We start from the raw sequence: 26,673 nt of genomic DNA on the forward strand, positions 1-26,673 counted from the left end.
ATTCAGTAAACCTCCTTCTTCAACTAGTTTACTCTCCATAGACATCTGTCACTCCTTCTCTGCTTCCACAGCTGCCACCTCATAACACGTCACCATGTATGACCATTCCAGACACACTCTCTGTCTGCCTCACCATGAGATGCTGAAAGAGCCAGGAGCGCATGATGTTGGTGGCGTGTTTGGGCAGGACCCCCCTCTTATTCTTGGACTTCTTGTCTTCACTGTCCAACAGGGCTGACAGGTCCATGTTTACCTTTACAATACAACACCAGGAAGAGAAGAGAGGGGAAGAAAAGAAAAGGAAAAAAAAGGAAGCGGATGGTAGGGCTTAGTTATTGTTGCCACGGAAACAAAGGGAGACTACCAATTACCTTTTTTTTTTTTTTTTTTTCAGTGGCAAGGGCAGAAACACCTCCTCAAGTGTCACCATGGAAACTGAATTTGAGTAATGATACTTAAAATATAAAAAAAAGCAGCACCCTTGACTGTGTGGAAACACAAGAGGGTCAGTCGTCTATTCGGTGCTTCGACAATGAGTTTAAAAGAGCGGAGGGTCAGCCGAGCCTTCGGTCAGAAGTTTGGATTTCACAGCTGAATTAGTGGAGGGCTGCTACAAAGTGTGACAGCGTTTGGCTCGCTCTTTCATGTGTGTTGACCTAAGCCCGTCTTTGTGTTCAGTGAGAAATCATTATTCAGATGTTATTGTTTGGAGTGCAAGTGCTGAAGGACGAGATGCTCTCAGAGTATTGACAGTGTTTGACAGCCTGCGGTGCACATATGGATGTGTGTGAGTCCATGTGTTTGGTCTGGCTGAGCCGTACTTGTGAGGACTGACTTCATACTCCGCTATTCTTGTGAGGATATTTTAGGGTTGTGATGGTCATCCGGGGTTCTGTGGTTTGCAGGCGAGGTTAAGTTAAGGTTAGTAAATGTTTCGGGTGTTCTGGTTAAAGCTAGGGTCAGTAATGTGGAGAAACTAAACCAGTGGTGCCAACTCTTTTCCAAAGAAAGGAGCTAGCAGCACTATTGTTTTGTAGAATTTCAACAAATATAAGAGTACTTCAAGAGTACATATTAGGTAAAGGTTGGGCTGCATGGTATTAAGAAGTTCTATTTTCTATTCTATTTGTCTTATTATCAACAAATCCCATTAAAGACCCAAACCAACAGTGAATGTCTATATCTACTAACAAGTATTGTGTGTGTGTCAAAGCCTGATATCTCTTCTTCCTCTGTGCCATAGAGCTTCTGTGTTCCTTCATTGGTTGATTTAGTTCATACTGCTGCCACAAATACTCACTAAATGTGGATTAATCCGCCGCTGAAAATAGTCCCCAAACATAAAATATCTCCTCCTATTTAAGTAATGTTTGATAAAAAACTACAGTTGCCAGATGTTTTAGGATATCATTGAGCCTTTTTTTTAATAAATTAAACAAAATATTTATGAGACGTTAACGATGTATGTCTTCAGTAGGAACCAAAGGGAAACGCTTGTGTGCATGAGGGCACAGTATTTCTTTTTTTAATATAAGTAGCAGCTTAGATTAACAACGCACGATGCAAATCAGCAACAGAATATAATGAAAACTTATTTTCCTTTAACATTCAATGCTGCTCTTCAGAGGAGGAGTCTATGTGATACTACATGTAGGCAGACAATGAACCCCCAAACCACAATAATTAGAATTCAGAATTACAGATAATGTTTAGTCTGAATCGTTGCTCTTTTCTTGAGACATTTCAATGTATGACTCAGGCTAGGCGGATTTAATGCATCACTGGTGAGGCCGGTCTTTTCCTGACCTTGATAGTCTCAACACTTGCTTATAGATATAAATACAAACTGGGATCCGGGGAGTTCAAACAGTGATTCATGTGCAGCAGCAGTGGCCTGAAGAGTGGCTCAGTTTCAGGCAGGTAATTCTGTGCTTGACAGTCAGAGGAGGCCTCGGTGAATCGCCTCGGCTCAGCTGAGGCGGAGTGCTACATGTGGGCTGGGAATTGAACACAGCCCCGTTGCTTCTTTGCCGACAAGCCCCGAGTAATCACACTCTCGAGCTCGGTGCCGCCAATTAATTCAACCTTGCTTTCCTCCCGCAACACACACACACACACTCCCAGGGCTGAGGGGGTATAAGAGGAGGGTTATCCACGTGACACCCAGCTGCAACTCTAATGTCTCTTGTTTCATGTGGGGAGTATGAGGGGGATGTTAGTGTGTGTGAGTGTGTATTTATGGGCCTCGTGTGTGTGTTAAGGGGGTTCTGCATGGTTATGAGTGCATATAGGTGCGTCTGTTATTTATCTCCAAGACAGGCGGGATTCTTTCTACTACTACGCTCTGCATGAAATTAATCAATTTCATATTCTTTAGCAGACCTGCATTTGTTCTTTATGCATTTTGTCCTACATGCTTATGCATATTCAATTTCCATACAGTATATGCTCCCCTCTGAAGTGTTTTAGTCATACCTGATGCAAACACAACATAATGATGTCCACAGACAGACATATAAACACTCACACACAGATTCACAAGGTGAAAACAATATCACTGTCCCGGCAAGCAATTAATCCATCTCTCAATACGTTCTGAATTAACAATAGACCCTGCTAAAGAGCACGCTAACATTTCAAGTTAATCAGGCCTTTTTAATACATGCACAGCTGACACTTCCTATAAAGGAGTTGTTCTTATTATGTGAAGTCTACTAAAGTGAAAGCAGGGCTGTGCATTCAGTTTTTTGCACATAGAACTGGTGCTACAGAAGTTGAAAGCTTTGTAGCACAGGCGACAAAGTTGTAGCAACTAATTTAAAATAGATATTTAATTGGCCAATCCTCAAATCAACCATTTTTAAAATTATATATAAAACTAAATTATCATGCTTTCAGTTGTGTGAAAGTTTGACCAGCCTAAAAGTGAACCACCATCACCTGGTGATCGAGGCCGACAATGAAATTAAGGAACAACACTGACTGTTTCTGTATGACGGGTAAGTCTTTATCTGCTGTTAAAATCATTAACTAGAAAATGCATTTCCTGCAGAAAATGTGTGTGAATGCAGAAAGCTAAAGTAAATGGCAAAGTATTGTTGAAAAATGTAAGAGCTCAAATGCATTGCACTGCTGTTGACATGTAAAACTGGCTGAGTTGGAAGCTGAACTCTGTTATCTGAAGAAGCTAAGACCTGAAATACACTGAAAAGCTGGAAACTAAAGTGTTTTACTGTCAAAGTAATAGCAGTAGCAGTAGTTGTAGAAGGAACAGTAGTATTAGTAGTAGCAGCATCAGTAGAAGTAGTACTAGTAGCAACAGCAACAGTAGCAGTAGCAGCAGTAGTAGCCTAGTAGTAAAAGCACCAGCAGCAGTAGTAGTAGGATTAGCAGTAGCAGTAGTAGCAGCAACAGTAGCAGCAGCAGTAACAGTTGCAGTAATAGTAGGAGGAGCAGTATTAGTAACAGTAGCAGCAGCAGCAGTAGTAGTAGTAGTAGTAGTAGTAGTAGAAATAGTAGTAGTAGTAGAAGTAGCAACAGTAGCAGTAGCACCAGTATAGTACCAGATGCAGCAGCAGTAGTAGTAGTAGTAGTAGTAGCAACAGCAGTAATAGTAGTAGCAGCAGCATCAGTAGTAGTAGTACTAGTAGCAACAGTAGCAGTAGCAGCAGCCTAGTAGTAAAAGCACCAGCAGCAGTAGTAGGATTAGCAGTAGCAGTAGTAGCAGCAACAGTAGCAGCAGCAGTAACAGTTGTAGTAATCTTAGGATCAGCAGTAGTAGTAGCACCAGCAGCAGGAGTAGTTTTGTCCAGCTTTTCTAAGCTACTGACAGCAGCCTTTTTCTCGTATATTCTACATGATGTTTTGTCTTTTTGATTAATATTATCTGAATCAATACTCTTAAACCAAAACTGTTATGACCTCTTCTTTTGAATGATGTAGCTTTCAGCTAAATGAATTGATTGTTATTGATTACTTGAGGCTTATTCATCTACTCAACAACCTAACACTCAAGATCAGAGGAGACAAATATCCTAAAATAACTGCAGAAGCCTGTTGAGCTGGAAAAAAAGGAAACCACAAATGTGTCTTTGTGTAAAAATAAATCTAATTCCAGGTATTTCTATGGGGTTGTCTGTTCTAAAGCCTTTCATGGAGATATAATTACACAATACTTTACTCTCGTTCTTTTCTCAAAGTGTGTGGCACTTTACGGCGACCAGTTTTTGTATTAACTTTGAGTTGTATTTCCTGTATCTGTGTAAAATCACATCATGACAAATGATTTAATCTACTAAATGAAGTTAGTCTTAAGTGCATGTCCTTGCATGACATTTATTCACCGTCAAACCTGAGAGGATTATGTAAGGGCCCCTAAACATCACGGGTCCTAAACATCATGGGAATAAACTATTTCCATTTTGTCTGTCGGGGTTGGGGGTTAGGGTGCGTGCTGTGTTCAGACGGAGACAATGAAAAGGCGCCCAGGGCGTTTTCTGTGAGACGTAAAGAAGCCCTTTTAATAATAACAAATTGAGAGTTGGCGGTGAGGTTCACAGGGAGGGAGCGAATGTGTCGGCCAAAGCATCATCGGTCAGACGGCTTTTACCTGTGAGTTCTGGATCTGGATGGTTCCCGGCGGCAGCCCCTGCGTTAACACTTGCCCTTGCGATGTCACCATGGCAACCGGCTGGTACAGGGTCCCACCTGAGGGGATAATTTGCCGTCATGAGTATCAAGTGGCTTCAGCAGCTCTACTGGCAGCCACGTTTCGCACAACCACCGGAGCCTTATTAACTTCTCGTCAGTCCCGCAAACAAAAACAAGGCGGACAAGAAATGAAATGATTAAATTCAAGGGGAGTTAATGTCCTTTAACCCGGGAAAAAAAAGAAGAAGGGAGTTTGCTTTTGCTCCTGGCTTAATTAGTCTTGATCAAGACACTCTTATCACAGTCTGTTTGAGCTCTTCAGTGTGTAGTGATCAAAGGCTGATATTGATTTAGTTTTGGTTGAAAGGGATTTCCGGAGGGCAGGATTAACATTTCACTGTACAGGCTTGACATTATAAGAACCTATCAGCCAAGCACCACGTGAAGGATGCTATCATGGCTCTCTGATACACAGACAGTAGTTTATACATACTGTAGTTTATACATACTGTATACACAAAAAATACAATATTAGTATTATCATTATTATTCTCTCAAAAGAGAATATTAAGAGTAGCATTTAAATGTTGTGATTCATTGCAGAATGGCATGTATTATGCTTGTACTGTGTGATATGGTTGAATTAAAAATAACATGCTTACCATAATGATTATTTTTATTAATATGATTATATGTATTTGAAGATATGGTTTGTTAATGCAAAGTCATGATAAATAGTTTAAGTTGCATAGTAGTGAACATTTGTCATTTCAAATGTCATTGCAACACAAGTCTTATGAAGAATATTAATTATAATATTAATATCATTTATTTATATATACTATATAACATTAAACATATATTATTATAGCACTTTTCTAAATGTGGTTACAAAGAGTTTTACAGTAAAAAAACAACAACAAAGCCAAACAGAGCAAATGATAAAGTAATGGGGATAAAGCAGCACTGGATTAACTCAAACAAGCAAGTATGGTGTTTTTAGACCAGAATAAAGGGTATTGCAGTAGTCTAAACTAGAATGGATAAAAGCATGGAATACTTTCTCAAAATTTGAGAGTTGAAAATGATTTACAGGCAAGGTATAGAAGATGCTCCTCCATTGATGACATCAAAACTTCTATTAGTAAGGTAGGAACAAAATCAGCTGAGAGCCAGCAGAGCATCACGTTGTCTATCACTGAATTAAAAACGTCAGTAGACTATATGATATGCACATTACTCATTACTCATAAACAGATATCTGCTTATAAATGCAGAATCTGGAGGGACATGAATTATCGGTATCGGAAGCGTTCTGGTTCCCATTTGTAGTCTGAGTAGTATCGACCAGTCACGTTTCAGCGAGCTTTGGTTGCATGCAGGTAATCAGTCCATGTGGAGAGCAAAAGAGGCGGAACACATCGGCCGAAATAAATGCAATCTCGGAACCCATCGGCTCCTGTCTGACGAGGATTTAGCTTTTTATTAGCATAAATAAACTGTTAACTAAGTGTGAAACAATCTGGACGTCGTCTCTCAACTCCAACTCCATTCTCGCATCTCAAGTTGCTAATGAGACTGTAAAACAAAGTTATCTGGATATCCTCTGACTGCATCGAAAACCCCAGAAATACCAGCTATTGCTCCCTATTACAGCTTTTAAATGTGACATTGCACTAGAAATACTCGCCTGACACTAACACGAGCCAAAATGATGAGGGGTCCTGCTGTTTGTGTGTGTGTATGTAATCACATGCTTACCCGATACCACTTGAGAGTTGATGGTAGTCATGGCGACATTGCCCTGTTGCAGACCCCCGGCGGGCACCAATATCCCTGAAGGGTTAACAGAGCTGGAGACAGAGGTCATGGATGGAGAGGAGGTCTGAATTAATTCCTGGGGGATCACAGAGAGACACTAGTGAGCAAATGTAAAGAGGTAGCTCTACTGTTTGTGAGTGAAAAACTCCCAGGAGCAAAATCTACCTGATGATAAATGACAAGGTGTATCTTGGGGAGTGCTACTCAGACAGCGATACCATCAAGGAACTGTAACATCCACAGAGAGTCCGTGACTGACCTGCTGCATGTTGAGACTGGTGTGTGACGGAGAATAGGGTCCTCCGAGGTCGTTACGGAGGAGGTTGTCGCTGTGCATCTTGGTCTTGAGGCAGGTGATGTAACGGTTGCAGAAATCTTTACAGAGCTCATTGACCTTCTCTAACTCTAAAAGGTGGATTCGCAACACCTGGATGGCCTTTACCATCTGAAGGAAACAGAGATGAACCATAAACAGATCACCTTCACAACATGCTGCAAAACTCAATCACTCACTTTATTAAAACAACATTAATTACCCATTAATGCTTTTTGAATATATGTTCTGCACAGTTTAGCCCTTAAAATCTACCAAATAGCATTAAGTGAGCTTTATTTTTTCCCAAAACATCCAGGAATAGCTTTTAAAGCAAATTTTAAAGGGGTTAAGAGGAGAACAGATCTATTAGTCTACAGCCATGTTAACAGCTCCGTGGGGCTGTGTGAAGCATAGTGCAGCTTTGAGCTACCTAAATGCCTTTAATCACATGTTGATGATTACAGTAGCAAATAAAGTTTACAATGTTAACCGTCTTAGTTTAGCACTAAACACAGAGTACAGCTGAGGCTGAAGGGAATTAGTTGTGCAGTTATTTGGTCATAAATCTATTGGATCAAGTGTTAGTGTTAAATGAAAAGTCAGGGGATCATCAAAGCTATTAGGTTCATCCTCTGGGCGCCACGGATATCTGTTCCAAATGCCGTGGCAATCCATAGTTGTCAAGGCATTTCACTCTAGCTGGTGGCGCTAGAGGATAAATCAGAAAGATCATTCTTCTAGTGCCTAGAAGTCAAGTTCCTGTCTCCTACATTTCCCATAATGCAGCTGGATTTAGTCTCTCATGAGATCTCTCCTGCCTCCTAAATGTCCGCTTCTCTCCAACCTTCAGTTTGTAATGCAGCTTTTTCTGTTTCAAATTGTAAGACTCCAAAGTCCAAACACTGGGAAGATCCCATCATGTGTATGATTGGTGGATTGGTCCTTTAAGATACAAATTCAGGGGTTCCTTTTATGGCATTTGGTTGATTTAAAGGTTTTATCCCCTTTACAACTCAATGCAGAAAACCCATTAAAAACCTTAGCAACCGCATGTTCCCCCAAATGACTAAAAATACAGATGCACTGATGATCACCCACATCAGCTCTGAATGTACTTTAGCAGAGTACTTTAACAGAGCTTGAGAACTACCTTTGTAAAGGTGCGCCACGTTTCTCTCACAAGCCAATCAGAGCAGACTGGGCTTTTTCAGGGGGGTTAATACAGGAAAAACAGAAAAAATAATGTGTTTTTTGAACATTAAAGCATGTAAACATGTTCTAGTAGAAACCCTGGAAATGAGTAATGATATGTTAAGATAAAGTAAACTCAAGTGAGATGAGATGAGTCAGTTTTTAAATGGTGAGATGTGACGAGAGGACGTGACATGCAGCGATGTCTTTTATTGATGAGCAGGAGTGATATCCGCCTCTTTATTTATTCCAGAGATGCATACAGATTGCAAGTATACAGGGGGGGGGGCTGTAATCCTTTCATCCTTCACTCTCCCGAAGATCGAGTCTCTAATATGTAATGCTGAGAGGTCACACTTGAGGCTTCTCCTCTGCCTACATGTCTTTAGGGCTGGCTTTGAGGGCTACGACATTTAAAGGGACTGTTTGTAACTTCTTACACGTATGAATCATTGCTGGTCGGTGTGTAATGCGTGCTCGCGTGTGTCTCCGCTGTTCAGACTCAGACTCTAACACAAACTCCAGTGAAGCACCAAAACCTCTTGGTTGTATCTAGTGAAGCTGTTAAACAGTGTTGGCCGCGGTCGGAGGACGCGGAGGAGACCGTAGCTTTGGTCTCCAGGACCGGAGTCTCTGCTGTACTCTGCTCCTCTGCTCCTCTGCCTGCCTTCACTCACACACCGCGCTCCTTCTCTCTCCACCTCTCACGTGCATGCTGCTCACTCCACACTGCAGAAGAGTTAGTTTAGCTCTGAGAATATCTAGTGAATGTTCAGTGGACGTTTGTGCAGAAATAACTGCTGCAGCTCCTCCAGACCAACAGAGGTTTCCCGTGTCTTGTGAAGTGACGGGGCTCCGCAGAGAGAAACGTTATCGTCTCCGACCAAAACTCCGGTGTCTCCCCCGTTCCCTCCGGCCGCGGTCGGGAGGCTGAGGCGGGAAAAGCCAACACTTAGATCAGCATTGATTCATGGAGAGACCTTGGTCTGGTCAGCTAACATTACTGCCAAACAGCTGAAATATAGAGTGATATTGTGCTTTTAGCTGACGTGTGTCTCCTCACTGTGTTGAGCGATGCTCCTTCATGTCTATGTAGAGCGAGCACAAGCGCCAGCAACAGGATGCTGACTTTCGTTTCCTCACCATGCTGTTCCTGGCAAGCCTAAAGGCCTAAAGGAACTCTGATGAGGCTGATGAGGCAGGTTTCAGTCCAGCTTTTATAGAATCATGTCAAGGAAAATCTCCCGTACACCAAAATAGAATTATTGCTTATTGGTCAGAGAGGAACATCTATTATATTAGCTACTGATAGACAGGTGTCTTATATTTAACAGACCATTTCATTGGAGTTGTGTTGCTAGGAAACTGCAGGTTTATCTCCTCATAATGGCAAAGAACATATTTAGACTTCACTATAAAAAGATTAGAATCTAATGGTTTAGTTTGACATGTATGTTCTAGTCGTCAGCAGTCATCTGGCCATCAACAGCGTGGCTTTCCTCCACTCCGTGCAGCACGCTGTAGTGCACTCCCTCAAAGTCACCCCTCAAGGTCAACAGAATGGACAGAAAAGTGCTTGGCCAAGGAGGAGATAAATCAGCTAATTAAACTGCGCTCACTTAATCAAGGGACCAGTAACTCTTTGCCCATCGCAGCCAGTCAGGCCCAGTGTAACATTACTGTCCTGTGGAAGAGTTAGTGCCCTCTGGGAGGGATGCCCGTACCCAGTGCCTCATAAAACACACAGATGCAGGGTTAATTGACTGTTCAGCACTTGTCGGCCGGCCGTCCCAAGTACTGTAATGGCAAGAGTGCACTTTTTTTCCCCTTGTCTCTGTCTTTGTCTGGCTTCAACTCCTCCCCCTCTTTTCTCATTGAACATGATCAGCATCCTCCTTCTCTTAATTTGTAATTACTGCTAGCTGTTGTGCAAGGGGAAGTGCATGGGGGTGGATGGGGAAGATTACATGAAAAAGGAGGGAATGATTAGGAGTAGTAATGATGGGATGCACTGGAAACACACATTTCTACAGCTTCATTATTATTGAGCAGATTCCCTAAACTAACTATCTAATAGCATGTTTTAAAAGCATTTAATGGAAGAAGCACCACAATACTCACAATGAGTGAAATCAAAGTGTCTGGAGCCCATGTTGTGTTGTATGTCACAGTAGTAGTTGGCTTACCAAGTTGTCCAGCTCTGGATCTTCACTGAAGAAGGGCTTGTGTTCTCGCTCCTGCTGGTGCACAAAGTTCTCAATGTCCACATCAAAGCTGGCCGACGTGATGCATTCAGATCCCTGCGTGGCCTGCTCACATTTCTCAAACAATAACGCCAGCAGGGGGAACAATGGATGTCTGAGGACGGAGAGAGAGAGAGAGAGAGAGAGAGAGAGAGGGAGGGAGAGGGAGAGAGGCACAATCAGTTTGTAGAGATGTGTAGATTTGACCTCAAGTATTATTGATTGTGTATTAGAAGTAAATGTTGGCCGTCATCAAGTCATAACTGTAGCTTTGGGAATCTTAATTTCACTGCATTTCAAGTGAGAAGGTAATTAATGCATTTTAGGAGTTTGGGGCATTTTGTGTTTTGCAATTAATTAGTAATAATTAATATTATTAATAAGAAAGTATCTCTGATGCCCTTAGAGGACAAAAAAGTCCTCTAAGGGCTATTTTTTTCTTCTTATTAACTTGAAAAGCATCACCCGGACTGCTTTCTTCCCCCTACGCAACATCTCCAGACTCCGCCCATCCCTGTCTCATTGCAGCACAGAAATCTTTGTCCACGCATTTGTTACCTCCCGGATCAATTACTGCCACGCTGTCCTCTCTGGCCTTCCCACCAAACTGCTCAACAGACTTTAAATCATTCAGAGCTCTGCCGCCCGGATCATCACCCGCACCAGATCCTCCGACCACATCACCCCCATTCTCATGACTTCCAAAACCTTCTGCTCACGTACAAAGCCCTCCACAACCTCGCCCCCACCTACCTCACTGACCTCTTTCAGGAGTACACCCCCTCCCGTTCCCTGCACTCATCTTCAGCTAGTCTTCTGACCACCCCCACCTCACGCCTCATCACCATGGGAGCTCGGGCGTTCAGCTGCTCTGCTCCCAGGCTCTGGAACGCCCTCCCTCCTCACATCCGGCAGTCTGACACCGTTACAACATTCAAATCCCTCCTCAAAACTCACCTGTTCAAACTGGCCTACTCTCTATAGTGTCCATCAGTTCATCATATGTGTCTGCCTAAATGCGCCCTCGACTACAGGGCCCTGGGATGGTATTTTTATGGTACATATGCAAAGACACGTGGACGCTTAATAGAGTGACGGCACAAGAGAGAAGAATTCAAGACATAATACGAGCTCCACTCCAAAACCCTTCAACCTCCCTCCCCGCACCGTTAATAGCATGGCAGCTCCATGACATTCCCTAAAGGACATGCTGAACATACGGACAAGGTTCAGCTGGAGATCAAAAAAAGATCTTTAAGTGGATAGGATATGGTCCAGTGACAGCGCTAGGCTTCACAGTGTCACCTACATTGTTACCATCTGCCTTTTATAGGGAATGTCACTCATATAAGATCCCCCAGATACACTGTGCAATGGTCCATACTGCTGCTGAGTACATGCCAAATTATTGAGCATTTCCACTTGGAGGAAAGCTGCTGTCCTAATGGCCGGAGTGACAGAACACAAACTCAGACAGGAGACTGAGAATAGATGACCTATTTCATATCTCTGTTCTCTCCATGTTCTTATTTCATGCCGTGTCTTTTCCTGGACTCTGCCTCTTCCGTCCTCTCACACGCTGTCCTTTGTGTTACCTTCGACTTAGAGGAAGACGAAACACAGCGGAACTTCTCAAAATATGTCCCCATCAAATTCATTATGATAAGGACACTTTGGCAGTGTATTACATATCTCCAGTTAACTGCTTACTAGTGGCATCTTTCATTATTTCCACATCCAGTAGCTTTAGCTGTAGCCTGTAGGGTGTACAGGGAGGCTTCTTAAAGGAATGAAGCTGAGTTTATTACCTCCGCCAAGGTCAAAGGCCGAGGAAGGAGGTATTGTTTTCACCGGCGTTGGTTTGTTTGTCTGTCTGTCTGTCTGTCTGTCTGTTTGTCCTTCTGTTAGCAGGTTACTCCAAAAGTTCGTGATGGATTTGAATGATATTTTTTGGAGGGGTGGGGTGTTGCACAATGAACAATCCATTTGATTTTGGTGGTGATCCGGATCATGATCAAAGATTCCGGTCAGCCTGAGCATTAAGACCACAGGGTATGACACATGCGCAGTGTAGCTGATGACGCATTGATGACGCATGACCCCGCGTTCTTCCTTCTTCCTGAGAGCAGAGAGATACGTGTGGATGTGTGGCGAGACATCGAGGTGCGGTGGGAGCTGCTGTCCGGTTGCGGTGAGAAAGAACAAAGCGGTAGATGACGGGATGAGAGACAACAAGGTGTAACGTTATACAGACATAACAAGGCTGCTGAATGAGAGAGGCATCCGCCGATACGTTACACGGAAACACACCGTGTTAATAATAAGCCGACCGCCTCACGGTACCGCCAGCTGGGAGCTTTTAAAAGTCAGGCACCTTGGCAGAGGTCTGCGCTCTCCGAGTGCTAGTTAGTGAAAAAAGCAGTGACGTAAGAACTCATTATTCTTATAGATACGGCTATGGCGTAGCCACGGGTGTCCTACGCCATAGCAGATGCAGATGCAGAATGAATTTTTGAGTTATAGCCTTACTAAAACAAGTTACTGTTACTATAGTGGAAGTTGGCAGTTGGCCCTACACACACATTTAGCAGGAAAAAAATGTCCTGAGCAGTGGTAGCGTGCCGCTGGGACCGGGAGAGGCTGCACAGAAAGCTGCCGGGGCCGGTAGAAAACAAAGCGGCAGCTGGCTCATCTCTTGCTGCATTCACCTGCACTCCGACATCGGGGTTTCGTTCTTGTGAATTTCCGAGCAGCCACAACTTTTCATAAATATATACTCAGGTGGCAGCTGGGGGTGGCTGGATTAGTGCTCAAACTGCCCTCTGGGCGCTCGTATAAAGCATCTCTCCATCTCAAACTCCTGGGCTGAGTTTCAGTCCCAGTCCGCCTCTGGATCATGCGGCACACCCAGTTTTCTCTCTGGCTGTGCTACGCTCATTCAAACACTCCTCAGAGCTTAAAGGCATATCCACGACTGGTCCTTCATATTTCTAAAGCATACTCTGATTCTGGATTGCATGAAAGCCCATATGTGGGGAATTTTAATATGATTGGAGCATCTTGCACATTTGTCCTGTTCGGTCTGAACATTGGTGGAGTCTGTGTGTTGCTTTCAGCCCATTGAAGTCATGGCCATGTCTGTGAGGGGAGACGGCGTGCATTGTTGTGTATTTTGATCTGACCATAACCTAAATAACATGACAAAATAAGTCAACGTTGACTTTTAGTTTCACGCGGGCGACGAACAACAGTCTCCTGGGTGAAAGTCCTGTGTTTGATTGACCCATCTGTCATCCCTTCGACCTGCCCTAGGCAGACTACCGTGCACTTTATACTACATCAGTTGCTCGGACCGTCTAGTGTTGCATTCAGACGCTAAAGGGGGCCTCGGTGCCACTTCTAGTGATCACGGTTACAGGGATCGACCACTCATATGGATCAAAGAGAATCATTCTGTTTAAATAATCGGCTTATAGTAATCAAATAGTCCGCTTACAGAGTTCAATTTGGGTCTTTTCATACATCACAACTTATGGAAAATCATTTTAAAACTACATTAGACTAACATGAATTGCATTTTTTCAGCATTCACTGCCGGGACAAATGACTCTGCAGTAGTTACGGGTATTTATCGGTTCCAGCTCCGATCGGCAGTGATGGAAACATGACATGACCCGGGTGGACGCACTAATTTTCGCCCCATTTCCGACACTTTTTATGTCATCTCGGCCACAAATTCTGTCCGTCTCCGTCCAAGCAGCACTCGAACATCGTTCCAAATTAGTTGGCACTGAGCTTGAGGAGAGACTGAACAAGTAACAGATATAAAAAAGAAGTAACTACTGTAACTGGGAAAGGAGACTCTCGCCTATTCACAGGTTTTCCTGTGTTTAAAAAAACAAACAAAATATACGTCGAAAATGGAAAAAATAAATTGTACATAATGTATGTATAGCAAATTGATTTTTGCACTTATGGTAGCTGTTTGCTTAAAGATGATTTTCATATTTTTCTCACATTTGCATGTCAGACCGTGTCATTATTGTGGACATGTATGTATGTGTGTGGTGAGTGTATATGGCAGGGGACGGTAGTGACATGGAGGCAGACTGGGCCCCTGCTCAGGCCCTAACCCATGGCTCTCATTTGCAGCCTTTAATAGTCGTCTATATTATACTCTAATCTGCCTGATCCCAATTTAATGCCGCTCCCTCAGCCAGACGTGGCGGGAATACTAAACAGGAGGGTCACGTGCGCAGTGGAGAGCCTCTGCCTTGTCCGTTTAATGTCTGCTCGTGGTGGGGTGGAGAAGAACCCAGGTGGGGGTGACGGAGAGCAAACAGGGTGACTCTCAGCTCTGCAGATGGTGTCTTAACAACTTATTTACTCTCATGTTCTGCCTCTGTGTTATTTTGATTTTATAACAGAAAGTGATTAATTCCATTTAACCTTCTCTGAGTGTCGACACTCATGACACTTTGTTTGAGTCGTGACTCGTGAGTTGCTTTAGAAACATCACGCAGACATAGAACTGCTAATGCATCTATTCACAGATATCTGCTGACGAGGAGATGTGGCACTGCAGGGCCTGAGTACCCCAGGGGCATTGTGGGTAGAGGTTGCAAAGTACACAACACCTTTATTGGCTGGTAAATATATAGACTACTGTCTGTGCAGGGCGGAAAAAAAACAAATACAGCAATGAAAGGCGGCAGAATGCAGAATGCATGTCAAAGAAAAAAGTAATGTTTATATGATTGCATAGCAGATTTCATAATTAAAGATATTATTATGATACTGATTGTTAACTTGGAACAAAACAATGTGCTCTCTTCATTGTCATGACAAGATTTTCTTGTTTTAAAGAGATCCCTTTCATGTTATAATAAAGTATTTATGTTATTATTACATTTTTTGTATGTACTAAATGATCTTTTAACAAGAAACCTTTCTTGTCATAACATCATCTATATTGGCAACTTCCTCATCAATTCACGAAATCATCATATCTCAAGAGAAGACGTTGTAGCTTAGGACATCTGCTACAAAACTCGATATGGTTTGATTGAAGTTTTATTGCCTGCATGGAATGAGACAAAGTGTCTTCGTCGTTGACAACTGTAAATCTGATAAGACACAAAACAAGTGGACGCAGTCACCGTGACATCACCCGTTGGTTTGTGGGCTACGGTTTTGAAGCCTCGAGTTTGGCATTTTAGCTGACACGAGAGGGTGGCGCTATGAGTACAACCGAACGCTGCATAAAGACATAAAGCAACCAAAATGTTACAATCAACTTTGACAAACTGAAATCACACTTTGAAAGGGTTAAAGTTCTAAGACGAAAACATTCTCCAGACCGGAGCATAGCGTCAATCAGCAGGTAGCCCCGCCCTAAAGCATCCCCTGCTTTATGGTCTATCTGACTCTAAATGGGACCATCATTTACTAAATGAACATCATGCTGTATTGAAGAAGACTTGAAAGTAGCGATTGAGACCATAAACTCATGTTTACAATGTTTACTGAGGTAATAAATCACGAGAGAAGTAGGCTCATTTTCTCTTTGACTTCTATACAATCAGTGTTGCAACCTGCTGGCTGTTTAAGGTTTAAGGTACTTCCACGTTGGCTTCACTTCTCAGAACCGGAGGTAGCGTCCTGGGTGGCAGCTGCCACATTATGCCTCTTGGCTCGCTCTGGAAAACATATCAATATTTGGATAATGGTGCTGCTTTTTCTTTTTTCTATAACTGAATATGAATCTGAATGATTACATTGTTTTAATCTGTCCAGTATGAGAAAGCTTTATTCTACTATTATAAGAGTTTGTTGTTCTGCAGATTCTCTGTATTTCATCATAATTAGTATGTTAACACACAACCCTCTCCACTAAACACAAACTGATTTTGTAGTTTGAAAGAAAGTGAGCCTTCTCATTCTGTTCCTTCTTAAACAGAGACAATAAAGCACGTCTTGTTTAATGGCACTGAGTCGAATTAACATTCAGAAACAGTCAAATACATGAAATTGAAAGTGCATTTGTTCATCAGACTTTGTTGAGCTGAAATCTGCAAACAACGTATTAATGTACATGGTGAGAATGTTATCTTGACAACAGCTTTGTAAAAGCTTGATGTGGATGTGGACCCATTTGCATAGAATAGATTTGTATTTTCTTTCTTTGCTGCTGCAATTCAGTTCCTTGTTTTCCTCATTCGGCCTATAGATGTATCAAAAGTCTTAACATGTTATGTGGAGCCATTAAAACAAAAGTGCTATAATAAGATATTAAAAATACATTTTCATTTTAACCGGGAAAAAAACATTTCTTTAGATATTCAGCCTTGATGGAGATACACCAATAAAACTATAATAAACATCTTTCACAGTGTTCTGTCCTTTCTGGAAAGCTTTCAGCTGCGGACGTTTGACATGATATGTTTAAGATCATTATGGGTTGTTGAGATTAGCTTCAGTGTTGGTGCTCTGTTCTAACGGTTAAAGGCTAAAGCTATCCACGGAAATCAGGGTTTGCACGAGGAAACGTCATGCAAACCCTCGCCAAGTCGGAGCAACATTAAAAACACTACCTTTCGGCACTTTCTATGACCTTTACACAGGAAGTCGGGATTAAGGTAGATGGGGTGTGAAAAGGCATGCATTTTTATGAACGTGAACATAGCCGCATGTGTCTGCTCGTGTGAGTGAATGGTCACGCTTTGTGTGTGCTTTCCAGTCTCCCACTACCTCCTGCAACCATCCTGAGCCCCCCCATGTCGGCTGCCAGAAGCGGCAGGTTCCTATCTGCAGTGCGACGGAGTGGAGATTGTCGGCTGGGGGATCATTACGAGGGCCATAAAAGAGCGATTTACAGGACGGCCAGTGAGTGGAGTCAGCATGGTCCCCACCCTCCAGCACTGCATCGTGCTGGGTCACCAACGGAAAGCCCAAAACAGAGCTTCGGAGACCAGCGGGGGAATGTGATGACTTAAACATGAAGGTGAGGGACGTGGCAGCTCTTGTGGCAGCTGCTTTATGGCCGGTGAGTCCAGTGTCACTGGATTCTGGTGTTTGATTAGAGGGCAGTGCAAATCAAAAAGCACAACTTAGAGGTAGACAATGATTGTAACATTTAAAAATGCTGTTGTTAAAAGTATGATGCATGGTCGATAGAATCTAAATATACTGTCATCAGTTATACAAAACAAGATAACAACTGTTAACTGTGTCTGAAATCATTCCTGCTACCGTCGCTCCGTTTGCTTATGAGCCACAGCGACCTGTAACAGTTGCATCACGACTGTGCGCCCTCATTTGCAACCGAATTGGTTTGTCCCGCCCCTCTTGTTAGCGGTGGGTCAGACCAGGGTCGGACCACGGTTGATTTCGATGTGAATGGCACGGACCAGGGTCGCTAACAGACCTATTCGGTTGCAAATGAGGGCGCACGGTCCGTGACGTAACTGTTACAGGTCGCTGTGGCTCATAAGCAAACGGAGCGACGGCAGCAGGAATGATTTCAGACACACCGGAGGTGAACGACAGACGAGAACACGGATGTGTGGCGAGACGTTGATGTGCGGGAGCTGCTGACCGTCCGCGGTGAGGAAGAAAAAAGAGGTAGATGACGGGACGGTGAGGGACAACGTAGTGTAACGTTAAACAAACATAACAAGGCTGCTGAATGAGAGAGGCATCCGCCGCTACACGCAAACACACCGTGTTAATAATAACCCGACCACCTCACGGGACCGCCAGCTGTGAGCACATCTGTTTTTAAAGCGTGTTTGCACACGTTCTATTTGTAACGTTACCTTTTTACCTTTTTATCTTTCAAAATAAACCTGCTAAAAGATCCATCTGTCACCTGTTCTCTCTGTTATAAAGTAACAAACCCAGTCACAGTTCATTACATTATCCAGCTATTAGCAAACTAAATGAAATATAATCTCATTTTATTAAATTTGGACAAACTGATACATTATCCAACAGTTGCCACATGTCATGCCATTTTATGTTTTTGCTCAAATTGATGATGTCACTATCATCTCCTCTCTCTGTAATCCTCCAGAGGTGTAACCCCCCCGCCCGTATCTAACACCTGAGCTCATTGGTATGCTTTGCTCCCGGGTTGTGACAACCAGGTCGTATCTGAATTGTCCTGACCAGGGTTCAACCCGGGTTGACTGGCTTGGTTTGAATTGACAAAAGGAGGGTTAACAGGACCAGGGTAGGTTAACCCTGGTTCAACCCTGGTCATTGGTATGAAAGGGGTATAAGAGACAGGGCAGGCCGGGGCTAGCATGCTCATTTCAGTAGATATCTATGCAACACACAAACGTCTTTGAGTCAACACCAACACTGTAAACTCTTCACATTCTGTTGATAATGTTAGTTCATTTTTTGGACTAAACTTCTGTCCAGATCTTTCACATCGCACCTTTTTACTGTCAGCAAAAAAAATCAGGTTTTCTCCCGACAATGAAAAATGTTAAACCTGCAGACGCAGAACTGTGCACGAAAACAAGCTCAAATCAAAGCAGCGCAGACGTCTACAGAATAAGTCATGTTTGCCTGCTTTCGTAATAATCTGGCAGGCCACCAAGGGGGCAGACAGAGATGGGGGTGGGGTTTGAAGGTATGTGTTTGTGTGTGTGTGTGTGTGTGTGTGTGTGTTGGAGAGAGAGAGAGAGAGATGGAGGTCTCTCACTCTCTCTGCTCCCCACTGTTTGCCAGCCTAATCAGGCCTGCTGTACCCCCGTATATTAGAAGCCAGTCTGTGGTGGAGTCCTGCTGTGTTTGCTCCTGATAAGGCCCCCGTTTCCCCAGGCTACATGTCTGAAGCACACCCTGCGTAAGGGAGTGTGTGTGTGTGTGTGTGTGTGTGAATAAGAACTATCTGAATAAATCCTGTCTTCTTTTCACTACTTTTCAAACTCCCCTTTTCATTCTCATGTCTGGTCCTGAACTTCACTCTGGGTTTTGTTTCTCTGAGGTCTCCTGAGCCAAATAGCTCCATTCAGTCTATGATGTGTACATCTCTCCCAACACCAGGCAGAACCAGCGACGCAGGCTGAGTCTGCAGACGCCTGTGTGGAATTCTGGCTGAAGTCCATAGCAGATTTATACAGACATATAGATATAATATATCATCTATCAAATGCTGCTTTCCATTTTTATGCAGACGATACAGTTATCTATTGCTCATCCCCTTCGAATGCACCTGTCCAGCTCCCAAAGAGGCTGGATACTGGTTACCATGGTGCTTTATGTTGTATTACTGGCTGTGGAAATCTGGTAAACCACTGTACTCTGTATGTGGCTGCTAAATGACTAAAACTCTGTATGTCCCCAGACTTTCACATCGGTCGGCTCTTATGTATAAATCGTTCCATGGACTAGTTCCCTACTATCTGTGTACATACATGTGCACAAACCTAAATCACTATGGCCTGCGCTCTCACAATGTTCTACAGCTGTTGGTCCCAGAGGTTAGAACAGAGCTGGGCTAAAAAAAAGCTTTTAAATACGCTGGAATAATGTACAGAAGGACCTGAACCTGTCAGAGCTGATTACTACTGTACGAGGACGGAGATAGTGGCGCTATAGGTCGATGTGATTGCTCTTGACTTTCTCACTGAATGGTATTGATATTTTGCTGTGCAGCTGTTTCTGTGTTGCATACGATCTGGATGTCTTGCTTGTTCACTCGTGTTGGGTGACTGTTGTGTTTGTCTGCTTGTCTTGTTTGTTTTTATTGTTGTAAAAATGTTCATGCTGCCCTCTTGGCCAGGTCACTCTCAGAAAAGAGATTTTAATCTCAATGAGTTTTTATCTGGTTAAATGAAGGATATATTCACCGATCAGCCATAGCCTTCAGACCACTGACAGGTGAAGTGAATAACATTGATTATCTGGTTACCATGGCACCTGGCAGTGGGGGGGATATATTAGACAGCAAGTGAGCATTTTGAACTTTGTGTTGGAAGCAGAACTGCAGCTCTTGTGGGATGTTCCCGGTCTGCAGTGGTCAGGACCTACCAAAAGTGGTCCAAGGAAGGAAAACCGATGAACTGGCGACAGGGTCAGACCCGAGGCTCATTGATGCACGTGGGGAGTGAAGGCTGGCCCGTGTTGTCTGATCCAATAGAAGAGCTACTGGAGCTCAAACTGCTGAAAGAGTTAATGCTGGTTCTGATAGAAAGGTGTCAGAAACACAGTGAGGAGCATTTGTTGCGTATGGGGACCGGTCAGGGTGCCCGTGCTGACCTAATGTTATGGCTGATCGGTGTATTTAAACCACTCATTCTAAAGAAAACAAGAATTCTTAGTTTCAGGTGATTATGTGTGTTACACACTGTTCCTTTAACGTATTACAGGATAATATTCATCTATTATATTTATTTCATTTTTCATTGTCACAACTTTCCCCTTTTTTTTCCCCAGCAACTAAAAGAAGAAAGAAAAAAAAACATTCTCTCAACAGACAAGCTCCGTCCTGAAAGGTTCGGGGGTGGCAAGGCAAGGACGTACCTCGCACGACAGCTGGATTCTCTCAATGTCACGAGATCACGTGAGAATCACTGGATCATATGAAAATCCATCTCGTCAGGCTTCAAGTAATGCATTTGTGTCTGACCAATCAGTGTTCTGTGAGGAGCTACCTGCAGCTGTGGGTGTGGTTAATGTGATGGGATGCGACAGAACTAAATACTAAATACAATATTTGCTGGACCTGACTGGCTGCCTCTTCGACGGGGCTGCGCTGAACTCCTGCAAAACCCAAGTTGCCATTACTTTTATTTTATTGTTATATATTTTTTTCATGTTAGATGTTATAAAAAGTCAATCATATATAGATTATGCGTCTATCAAAAGATATTTTTCATTGGTGAAACAAAGAAATGAAGATAAATTTGAGGGCATTATTTGAAGGCTGTGTTTTATTCTCTTCTGTGGTTGTTGTATCTTGTGCCAAGAAAAGATAACAGATTACTAAACTACCCAAGTAAAGAACAAAACAAGAAAATTGTGGACTTCCTTTCTCACCCAAAGTCAAGCGGCGAGGAAACTCATAAAAACGTGTATCTAAAAGAAACAGCCAATAAAACCACTTGAGCTTTGACACAGTTTCCTGCATTCAGCAGCGGCTGAGCACCAGCACACGCTGACCTGCTAAATGGAGAAGGCACAGCCTGTTTTAAGCCCGTCAGACAGCGTGAGTCTTTGCTCTGCTGGAATAGCAGCGCGATAGTGGAGGATGCATTGATGCATTGTGGCAGCGAGGATAAACAGACTTTATGGTGCATTACAGAGGCAGGCAAACACAAATGTGGCCGACGGCATCCTTGGACGTGTCAAATTAAACGCGCTCCCTCCCGTTGTGTACGACATGAGAGGTCTTCAAATGTTCACTTCTTTTATGCCATTAACAACAAAGTGCAAATACAAGCATAAACACACCCAAGGCTGGATAGACTCCTGCATGTCTTGGAGTTTCAGCATGACGGCATGTTAACCTTCCCACAAAATACACACAAACCCTTAAATCCAGTCTCAATGCAAAATACCCAGGCTGACCAGCATGGGAGAGGCTTTCTGCAAAGACCCACCATGTAGGGGAGTGAATGATAATATGCCCCATACAGGGCTCTGCACTGCAACACTGGCAGCTTTGTAAAAGGATCCCACCTCCGTCAAAACACAGAATAAATCACATTTTAGTTTTCCTTTTCCCTTTCTGATGCAAATAACATGTGTTACATATCATCAACAACTGATTCCTAAACCAAGTAGAGTTCAATATGTTTGAAGAATAGGTAAGACATCTGAAGAACAGATTGTGTCTTCAGGTAATCGCTCTCTGTCTGGAATAGTGCCGTAGTAGTGAATGTGTAGTACTGCCTGTGAGGACTTATGAGAAACACACTCGCCTTACTGGTTATTATTGCTTCCCCTAAGTTCTCTACATGTAAAGCAAGCGAGCATTTAACTCAGACATAAAAGTGCGACCTTAAAACAGCGTGTTCTGGTAAACACAGCTCTCTTCTACCCGAGTTGTTTGGAAAGCATCACAAGGACATTTCCGTCTAAAAGAGAAGGACTATTATGATGTCTCTTTCAATTAAGTGCATGTTTCCATCTCTGAACCGAATCGGCTTCCATCAGCTTAGAGCGCTTTATTCGCAAACTAAAAAACAAAAGCTTCACCGGCTTTTTAATAAGATGCACAGAATCCAGAAGGATCTTTATAGTAAATGCCACAACTCATTAGGCTAATTACCCTATCACACATTTACTCCACTGCTAATAACAAAGTAGACAGAGAGACAGAGAGAGGGGGGGAGAGGAAACCACACATCTCCTCATAAAGTTGGCATTCTAGCAATTAGTGAAAAGAAACATTAAAGCCCACACAGAATTCCTGAGCAAAAATAATTAAAGAAAAATGGCAGAGATGCTGATTCTCCGCTGCTTTCCTCTTTTCAAAGTCTACAGCCCCCATATGAGCACTATGTAGAGGCAGGAACACGCGCGGATCAGACTTCTATTAAAATAAGAGTGCTATTTGTGTTTTTTTTCTGCATAATTTGACTCACTGTGGGAGACGGTGACTTGTGAAGTCAAATTTAATTGCGTTTATAACAAGGTAACAAGGTGCGTTTAGTCATTAGCTCCTCGCATGAGCAAAAATAATTCCAAAAGTTCTAATCTGCTCTGCCTCCTCTGGGGTACAGAACAGCGAGGATTTCACTTAAGAACTACAAATAATCATGTTTTAACAGCACATGCTGGTGAATCCTGAGCTCGTGTTGCTCCCTGAGCTCAGCGCTGACTCTGACACTGTAGATCACAACATTTTAATTGGCCATCATACACATTTACAGACTCAGCTGACTCTGTGCTCTCCATAACTCCATTTAACCGGGAAGTAACTCAAGGTCCTGTCTTATTTTATTCCCGTCCTGTCGTGTCACATAAAGACACTGAGAGTATACAGCTGTATTGGCCTGTGAAAGGAAATAACGTGGACCTTAATACTCTTCAAAAGGAGTTTGTGTACCTAAGTGTAAGAGTACCACTTTAAAGATTTAAGATCATTTTACTAACTAAGCCCAATAATCCGAATTATGTTAAGTACTCCATTGAACAGCCTGTTTGAATGTCTGTCTTCATGCAAAATCTCACACCTGGACATGAAAAATAAGTGTTACTCCTAATAGGTCGAGCTGTTTCTTTAATCTGTGTATTGACTTCCTACTGTGCATGTGTATGCATGTACATCCAGCTCAGTGTCGTCTTCTCCATCACTTCTACCACGTCAAACACCACACAACAAGCACAACACGCCGCTGCTGCACGTCCTCTTCTACTGTGCATGTTTGAAACTGTTTTACATTAATTAACACACCCAAGAATGGATACACAGATACCCCAGCTCTTATAGGAGACACTCCAATCAAGCAGCTAATAAAGAACATTAGCATTATTAACATTAATATATTCTGTCAGACAGCTAGAGAGCTGAGACCACATTTAAATCAACTAAACATCCTTGTTGTTTAGCTGCTACCGGGAGCTTCCTCTGTTCCTGCTTTCCTGTGTGTGTGGTTCAGGGAGAGAAGAGAAGACAGTGGAGATCCAGAAGTGGAAGAGGGGCTGATTTGGACTGAGATACCCCCCCACCCCTCCGGATCCGGACCCCCCCACCACCCGGATCTGCTCCAAACATGGCTGCTCACATCAAAGGCAGCCATGTATCTCAGAGGAGCTGCTAAGGACTTTACAGCAGCTCGCCTCAGGCCTGAGCACGGGGGCTCGCACCTCCTCAGACAGCGGCGCTGGATACCCGGCGGTGGGACCCGAGGAACCGGGACATGCGGCCCGACGCGGTGCGCGGTGTCATCGTTACAGGACGGTGCTGCACCAGACGGTGCGGGGCAGCTTCTGTCTCATCCCGCTGAACAAATGTAGTAAGTTGTTGGTTTGCTGCCTACACCGACTTGATTAAAAATGTCTGTATTTTGAATAATTTACTTCATGAATAGATAATACAACTCATTATAAGGGTGCATCAATATTCTAGTGATAAGCTGAGAGAGGAGTGAGGTGTTTTTTTTTTTACTAGAGTTTTGAGTTTCATCCAGCAGAGATTTTCTTGCTTATTTTCTACACCTAACAAGGTGGTGCCTTGCAGCGCTTCTACCTGCTAAATAAAAGAATATCATTTAGAACAAGGGGTGATCCGTAAACAATCTCAAATATGGGCGACAAAAGAGGAAAAAATATATACTTCAGTGTGAAAAATGTCAGGCAGCATTTCACAATGCTTTTACTCAGAGCTTATAATAATATAATCAATCTCAACATTCACTTAAAGAAAGTGTTTTAACTCCAGAATAAGGTCTCTACCACTTGGAGAGTGATGCTTACCTTCGAAAATGACTGTTGGCGTGAAAGAGAAATACATTTTGTTTTACAATTTAAGTCTGGAACTTTTACACAAAACAACTCTGTTAGCCTGATATGAACATCTGGGTTTACATGTGGTTTCATTTAGCCCTGCTGGGTGTTCATAGATCAATACAGCCTGCTCTCACTCCCAAGTCTTCAGATACGGCAGCTTGGTCAGTGGCCCTACGCTTCAATCTATGACGCTCTACACAGACGTGGTGTGGTTATGTAAAGTAGGAAGTCAGCTGAAGTGTTGTATAAAGACCGATAAAGTCCAACTCAAGCCCAAACCACCATAACAGTTTTGTGCCCGAGCCCGATTATAAACCTAAATTTCTTCTTTCCCCTTTTTTCAAGGTTATTTTTGTATATGCAATTTACAGTTTGTAATTACAATAGTTTATAAACCAATCTTTAAGTAGTTGAGCTTAGAAACAAACACAATAAGTACACTAGAGAAAACATCAGCATTCGAAATTGAAAGAAAATTAAAAAAAATAATAGAATAAAATAATTAAAAAAGGTAATAATAATAATAATAATAATAATAATAATAATAATAATAATAAATTAAATAAACAAATAAGTTAAGGGGTGTGTGTATGCAGAGATATAGCCATACCACATACACGGGCATACACATGTACATGTATATGTGCATGTGTGCTAACCCATGTGATTATAAACTTAAATTTCACTCTAAAAATATAGATTTAAAAATGTATTTCAAGCTTGTCAACTAAAGTATTTTTAGTGTGGTGACACATACTGTATATGAATATGCCTTCACCTATCGGAAGTTCAACAGTGCCCAAGAACTGTCTCATCAGACTAGAAGGTGTGCATTAGGGCAGCCAAAGCTCTAACGGCCACTGACCAAGCAGCCGTATTTGAGGAGTTGAGTGAGTCCGTGTTGCCCAACACGATGACTGGAAGGCATTTATTCATGTATGCATTCATTCATTGTCTCACCCTACTAATCAGAGTTATAAGAGGCTGTAGAGCCGATCCCAGTATACACTGTGCAGGAGTCAGAGAAACAGCCTGACTATTGCCAGTATATCAAAAGCTTATTTTAAAGTCAATTAAATCCAAAGAAAAGGAAATTGAGGGTGCTTCTGCTCGCCTTTGATGACTGAAAGCATTTACTGAAGGTGCTCTTTGGTTTATGAACGACACTAAGTGAAAACTGAAGGAGGCACCCTTCAAGTACAATTTTCAAAAGCTTTTAAGTCATGGTTAGTTTAAGAGAACACGCTAATCAAAGACAACACTAGTGCTCGTGGCCTCCATCAGAAGTAGCATGTCAATTTAGTACACTTTCTTAAAGCCAGCATGGTGGCGAGAGAGGAAATGCAATAATTATATCAAAGGAAAAACAAGTGAAGGGAAACTCAAGGGCAGAATGATGCACATCGCCACAACTAGTAAGACAGACGTATAACGACACATGAACCTCTTCATGGCAGATCGAACCAACCTGTAAACAGCCCTCTTGTCAGACTCAAGCTGGGCCTGGGGGTCAAGGGTCACACTGACAGAGGTATTTCCTGCTGCAGAGGCTGCTGGGATATGGACCTGCGGGGTCTTGGTGTTCTGCTGAGTGGTGCCCGTCATCTGGGGACACAAAACAAGAACAAAATGACTTTATAGTTAAACTATTTTCTCACTGTTCCGTTGGTTTTTCAGGTTGGTTCTTTAGCTTTTTGTCACGAGTACTTTCAAACACAACGTGAATATTTAGCGGCAAGAAAGGGCTGTACTTTCTGAACCTTGGCTACGCGAATAAAGGCATCGACCATTGCGCCTGTATTTATCAAACAACAACACGGAGGCTCCGGAGTGTAAAGGCCTTAAAGGGACTGTTTGTAACTTTTTAAGCGTATAAATGTACCGGGTCGCATATGCGCGTTCGCGTGTAGCTGCTGTCTCTCCTCCTCTGCCTGCTCACCTTCACTCAGACAGCGCGCGCGTCCTCGCTGTCTCGCTCCACCT

The 26,673-nt window shown here is 42.9% G+C and overlaps 1 protein-coding gene across 1 annotated transcript in view; it reads right to left on the minus strand.

The window, feature by feature from the left end:
- Nucleotides 1–26,673, minus strand: part of pknox2 (pbx/knotted 1 homeobox 2) — a 103,069-nt gene that overhangs the window by 14,108 nt on the left and 62,288 nt on the right. The window contains exons 4-9 of the mRNA XM_074610522.1: nucleotides 26,159–26,295; nucleotides 10,165–10,336; nucleotides 6,731–6,916; nucleotides 6,412–6,547; nucleotides 4,610–4,707; nucleotides 134–253 (exon numbers count right to left, since the gene is read on the minus strand). Of these exons, the coding sequence (XP_074466623.1) occupies nucleotides 134–253; nucleotides 4,610–4,707; nucleotides 6,412–6,547; nucleotides 6,731–6,916; nucleotides 10,165–10,336; nucleotides 26,159–26,295 (849 nt within the window). The remainder of the gene's footprint in view (nucleotides 1–133; nucleotides 254–4,609; nucleotides 4,708–6,411; nucleotides 6,548–6,730; nucleotides 6,917–10,164; nucleotides 10,337–26,158; nucleotides 26,296–26,673) is intronic.

This window comes from Sebastes fasciatus, chromosome 16 (assembly GCF_043250625.1).
Source record: "Sebastes fasciatus isolate fSebFas1 chromosome 16, fSebFas1.pri, whole genome shotgun sequence".
In the NCBI taxonomy this organism is placed as follows: domain Eukaryota; kingdom Metazoa; phylum Chordata; class Actinopteri; order Perciformes; family Sebastidae; genus Sebastes; species Sebastes fasciatus.